Source organism: Notamacropus eugenii, chromosome 1, assembly GCF_028372415.1.
Source record: "Notamacropus eugenii isolate mMacEug1 chromosome 1, mMacEug1.pri_v2, whole genome shotgun sequence".
NCBI classification, from domain to species: Eukaryota; Metazoa; Chordata; class Mammalia; order Diprotodontia; family Macropodidae; genus Notamacropus; species Notamacropus eugenii.
The window spans coordinates 726855205-726861679 of record NC_092872.1 but is presented as its reverse complement, the minus strand read 5'-3'; the positions used below and the strand labels follow the sequence as shown (position 1 = coordinate 726861679).

Genomic DNA, 6475 nt, shown 5'->3' with positions numbered 1-6475 from the left:
ACTTTTACTTTTCCTTTCTCAGAGACAGTGACTGCTGATTTATTTATTTTTTTCAACTTCAAATTTATTTTTTTATTTCAACTCAAGCATAACAGATTTTGCTCTAGTCCCTTAGTTTAACTATGTATCTCTGTGTTTCCAGTGTGTCTCTTGGAAAATCATTTCAGATTCTGTTTCTAATCCATTCTGCTATCACTTGTTTTATGAGTGAATTCATCCCATTCACATTCACAGGTTGCAAACTGGATATTTCCCTCCATTCAATAATCTTCTATTTTTCCTTCTTAGTATTCACCCTGAACCTTCCTTAAATGTCAGACTTGCTTCTGACCACTACCTCCCTCTTCTTACCCTTTCTTTTTCATTGCCCTTTCTCCCCTGAATGGCCTCTTAGGTAAGACAGATTTCTATACCCTCCTAAGTATGTATATATATTTTCCTCTGTGAACCAGTTCAGACAAAAACTCTTCCTTATGTGCCTATTTTATGAGATAAACTTCCTCATTTCTAGTTTTTTATTCACAAGCAAAGGTCAAGAACTTCAACAGAATCAGTGGGAAAAAAATGTGAAGGTGGTCTACTGGTCATGGATTTTGCATTCTATTACAAAACAGTCATCATTAAAAGAACTGAATGCTGATTACAAAATACAGTCATAGATCAGTGGAATACATTAGGTACACAATAAATGGTAAGAAATAACCATACTAATGTAGTTAATCTGGTTCTGTTTAATGAAATTCACATAGGTCTTGCCAGACTTTGCCAAAACCATCCCCTTCATTTGTTAAAGCAAAGTAATATTCCATTCCAACCATATAGAAACAATATTTCAACCACTCAGCAACTGATGTTCATCACTTAAATTTCCAATTTTTTGCCACCACAAAAAGAACCAGTATAAATATTTTTGGACATACAGGTACTTTCCCTTTTCTTTGATCTCTTTGGGATACAAACCTACAAGGGGTATTGCTGTGTCGAAGGATATGCAGAATTTTATAACTCTTTGAGTACACCTCCAAATTGTTCTCCAGAAGAGTTGGACCAGTTCTGAATTCTGCATTAATGTCCTGATTTTTCCACATTCCCCTGTAGAGTCTGTCACTTCTCTTTACTATCATGTTGGCCAAACTGAGATAGTGTGACATATTACTTCAAAGCTACTTGCATTTCTGTAATCAATACTGATTCAGAGCACTCTTTCATCATTAGTGATTGCGTCGATTTCTTCACTAAAAATCTGTTTATATTCCCAATCCATAATGGGAACCTTATTCGTATTATCATGTGTGTCACTAAGAAGATGACAAGGCATTTGGCTGTCATAAGGTCATAGATAATCCTGCTATTTACCTACATTTCAATGAACTTCTTCCCTTTGACATTCAGAGCAGTGGGCAGAAATCACAATGCTTCAACATCTGCCACAAAGGATGCTTTGTTTTAAGTGAGGTGACTCTAAATCTTTACACTCTACAGTGGCTACCTAAATGAACAGGAGCAAAAGCTGCAGGAGCAATATCAGGAACACATCTCACATTATCATATATTCCTCAAGTATCGTCAACAATTATTCATCACACATTAGGCTCAGACTCATCTCATGGCCAACAGGTCATCCCCAAGTGACTTTCATACCATGTACCCAGGGATCAAAGTCAATACTAAGGATCTCGCAATACCACCATCCACTCAGTAACCTTTTCCTCAGCAAGCATAATCTCTCCCTCCCTCAAGGGTAGGATAACACTAAATCTTTGCCCCTTCAGAGACCTCTACAGAGACTGCTTCTTCTCCCACGATGCCTAAATAAGGAATCTCTGTACTGCTTCTAGTGACTCAGAATCACAATCTAGTCAGCTGGGAGAATCTTCCCATACTACTTACAATCATGAAGACTGACTTTACTATGAATTGTCTGATGGACATAAAGTACTATCCATAGTCTTCCCAAAATCAAAGGCTTCTCTGCAGAATTAATTCTTTGATGCCGAACAATTTGTGTCTTCAGGATGAAGGTCTTCCCACGTTCATTGCATTCACAAGGTCTCTGCAGTATGAATGTTCATATGTTGAATAAAAGATACATTTAGGCATAAGACCTTCCTTTGTGCATTACATTCAGAAGCTATGAATTATCTAACGTTGTGAAAGATTTGATGTAACAGAAGAACTTCTCATACTACTCACATTCATGAATAATTTCTCCAGTATGAAGAACTTCTCATACTACTCACATTCATGAATAATTTCTCCAGTATGAAGAACTTCTCATACTACTCACATTCATGAATAATTTCTCCAGTATGAATTCTCTGATAAACAGTTAAGATGTGGCTTCTTCCTAAAGACCTTCCCACATTCACGACATATAAAGATTTTTCTGCAGCATGAATTTTTGATACCTAATAAGATCTGAACTGCAGTGGAAGGCCTTCCCAAACTGCTTGCATTCATGAGGAAATTTAACAGGATTAATTCTCTGATAGACATAATAGTGTCCTCTACCTCAAGAACATCCTACATGCATTATACTCTTAAGGTTTCTTTTTTGAGTGAATTATTTGGTGTTGAGTAAGTTGTATCCCCACTCTGAAGGTCTTCCCACATTCATTACAGCAATAAGGTTTCTCATCAGTATGGATTTTTTGATGTTCCTTAAGTCGTGGGTTGGAGAGAAAAGTTTTCCTACAATTCTTACATTCATAAGATTTCTCTCCAGTATGAATTTTTTGATGCCTAGTAAGAGTTGATTTATCCCTGAACGCTTTTCCACAATCACTGCATTCATAGGGTTTCTCTCCAGTATGAATTCTCTGGTGCGCGTTACGTTGTGTCTTATATCTGAAGTCCATTCCACATTCACTACATTCATAAGGTTTCTCTCCAGTATGAATTTTCTGGTGCGCTATAAGGTGTGGCTTATATCTGAAGGTCTTCCCACATTCACTACATTCATAAGGTTTCTCTCCAGTATGAATTCTCTGATGATCAGTAAAATGTGATTTCTTCCTAAAGGAGTTTCCACATTTACTACATTGATAAGGTTTCTCTCCAGTATGAATTTTCTGATGCACAGCAAGTTGCTTCTTGCTCCTGAAGGTCTTCCCACATTCATTACATTCATAAGGCTTCTCTCCACTATGAATTCTCTGATGCACAATAAGATAAAACTTCTGCCTAAAGGCCTTCCCACATTCACTACATTCATAAGGTTTCTCTCCAGTATGAATTCTCAGATGTGCCAAGAGTTGTGGCTTATATCTGAAGGTCTTCACACAGTCACTACATTCATACGGTTTCTCTCCAGTATGAATTTTCTGGTGCACTGTAAGGTGTGTCTTATATCTGAAGGCCTTTCCACATTCATTACATTCATAAGGTTTCTCTCCACTATGAATTCTCTGATGCACTTTAAGTTGTTCCTTATGTCTGAAGGTCTTTTTACATTCATTACAATCATAAGGTTTCTCTCCAGTATGAAGTTTCTGATGTTTAGCAAGTAGCTTCTTGTTACTGAAGGCCTTAACACATTCACTACATACATAAGGTTTCTCTCCAGTATGAATTCTCTGATGATCAGTAAGATATGATTTCTTCCTAAAGGAGTTTCCACATTTACTACATTGGTAAGGTTTCTCTCCAGTATGAATTTTCTGATGCACAGTAAGTTGCTTTTTGCTCCTGAAGGTCTTCCCACATTCATTACATTCATAAGGTTTCTCTCCACTATGATTTCTCTGATGCACAATAAGATAAAATTTCTGCCTAAAGGCCTTCCCACATTCACTACATTCATAAGGTTTCTCTCCAGTATGAATTTTCTGGTGAACACTGAGTTGTGTCTTATATCTGAAGGGCTTTCCACATTCATTACATTCATAAGGTTTCTCTCCACTATGAATTCTCTGGTGCACTGTAAGTTCTGTCTTATACCTGAAGGCCTTTTTACATTCATTACAATCATAAGGTTTCTCTCCAGTGTGAATTCTCTGATGATCAGTAAGATGTGATTTCTTCCAAAAGGAGTTTCCACATTTACTACATTTATAAGGTTTCTCTCCACTGTGAATTCTCTGATGATTAGTAAGATGTGATTTCTTCTGAAAGGACTTTCCACTTTTACTACATTCATACGGCTTCTCTCCAGTATGGATTCTGTGATGCACTGTAAGTTCTGTCTTATATCTGAAGGTCTTTTCACATTCATTACATTCATAAAGTTTCTCACTAGTATGAATTTTCTGATGCACAGCAAGTTGCTTCTTGCTCCAGGTCTTCCCACATTCATTACATTCATGAGGCTGACGTCCAGCAAATTCTCTGCTCTCTGAAAGGAAGAATAAAGAATTAGTTAACCCTGTTTTTCTTACCCTTTCCCAAGGTGTTTAGTTAATCAAAGGTTTTATACCTATTCTCTTGGTTTCTCATTTGAAAAGGCTAGTCTCACTAGTCTTTTACCAAGATTCAATTTACTGTATTTGAAAGTACAATGACTCAAAGGTAATATATATAAATGATTTGACTGAGCATGAGGGATGACTTTGCCTGGAGGGATGAATGAACCCTTACTCGTTTTTAATTAGATTAACATTTGAATGGAATAAGACTATTCAGAAAAAAACAGATGACTTTGAGACTTGCCAATATATCCTTACATCTGAGGTGAAAATAGGAAGAGACAAAACTGAACAGGAAGAAAATAGAGAATAGAGTTTAGACTGAGGCAGAGAAATAGATATGTGAAGTGAACGAAATAAAGAAGAAATATGAGGGTGAAAATATGACAACTGTTGCCAAGAATTTCCTCTAAAACTGCACCATATCTACTTTGTAAAGAACTGACTGAATACAGTAAGAGCCAAGACATACAGGTGTTTTTGACAAGAGAAATTATTAACAATTACATGAAACGGTACTCAAAACTCTGGAACTCAAAACTCAAAACAAGGAAGCAAAAGTGAAGACAATTTGGAGGCAGCAATAAGTAGCCATCAGATTAGCAAAGATATTTTAAAATGATAAATTTTGGCAATTATGTTGAAATAGCTACTTATTTAAGCAGTTGCTGCCATTTTTCTGAAAAGGAACAGCAATTTCAGGTATAGGTACAAAACTGCTCATATCTCTTGACCCAATGGGCTCAGTACTAGGTATGCTCCCCCTCAACATGTTACTGAAAGCAAACAAAACACTCTCAGTAAAGTTTTTCACAACAGCCTTTTGTCAAATAGCAAAATACTCAAAATCTATAGGTCCAGTGATGGGGTTATTCTCACATAAGTCTTGTCACATGAACATAATAATGTGTCTTTATAAACATAATTTCAAAGAATAAACAAAAACAGGATGACACTTAACAGAAAGAAGAAATGGGAATGAGGTCAGGATTTTGAAAAGTAATAGCAGCAAAGTAACATAATCATAGAAATAAAACAAAGGAAAATATCAGAAGAGAACTAAGAAGCAAAGAGAACACATTCCTTAATATCATAAGCAATGTACTTATTTGAAAAGGGAGAGTGGATTCATGGAAGCAAGGCAAGAGGATACCTGTTTAAGAGAGGATAATCCTCAATGAACAGAAGAGAAATAACTGCCCTGTACTAAGGCAACAACTTTGCTTGAGAGGGCAGGTACATTGCAGTAAAGAGATACATAAAATATGTAACTTGCTGAAGTAAAAAATGAAGGTTGAAACTCTCAGCTGCTCTCAACAGGCCTGAGAAGCTTTGATAGGCCACTCTGTTCAACATTTTACAAGACTTTTGAGCTAAAATGACCAACAGATCCCTAATTTGCAATGATCCATCTACTTGGTTTTCATTTACTCACCTGAACAGCTGCTTCTGGGAACATCTGCCTCTGGCATCCAAGAGCCTTCCTTTCTTTCCAACTGGTAGATCACATCTGGTTTGGAAACTGCAAATCCTGTCCAATGAAAATGAAAAAGTGTGAGGGAGTCATGTCATAGTTCTACCATAGAACACATAGATGAAATGTTGCTTCCAATTCTTAGCAGAAAGGTGGGGGAATAAGGGAGATGAATGTATCTTATAACACCAAGGGCACTATGGTAGCTGATTCTGTCTGAGATTTTTGTTATTCAAACATGTGAGGCTTAACGGGCTAGGTGCAGGGAGGTGTGGGTTGGTTTTATTTTTTTGGGAGGTGTCAGTGGGAGGAGAAATTACATTTTTTTTAAAAGCACCCATAAAACTTAATAAAAGAATTCAAAACTAGTTTAAATCGTCTTTGGGGGAAAAGTAGACATGCTAGGAAGACCTGAAAAATAGTACAAAGGATATTCTACATTAGGGTAGAATGGATTACAAAGTAGGACTTGGGAAATACAATTCAGACAACTCACTCCCTGCTTAGAGAGTGGGAACACTGCATATGTTGAAACCTACATGGGGCTTAAAAACAAAATCTTAGATCTGAAGCAACAGAGAGGAGAAGATACATTCTC

General features: G+C 36.7%; 1 protein-coding gene across 1 annotated transcript in view; it reads right to left on the bottom strand.

Annotated features, from left to right (window-relative positions):
- Nucleotides 1-713: 713 nt before the first annotated feature.
- The window catches only part of LOC140522210 (uncharacterized), a 42484-nt gene continuing 36722 nt past the window's right edge, over nt 714-6475 (bottom strand). The window contains 1 exon segment of the mRNA XM_072637388.1: nt 714-4106. Coding sequence (XP_072493489.1) covers nt 2508-4106 — 1599 coding nt within the window. The 3' untranslated portion in view covers nt 714-2507.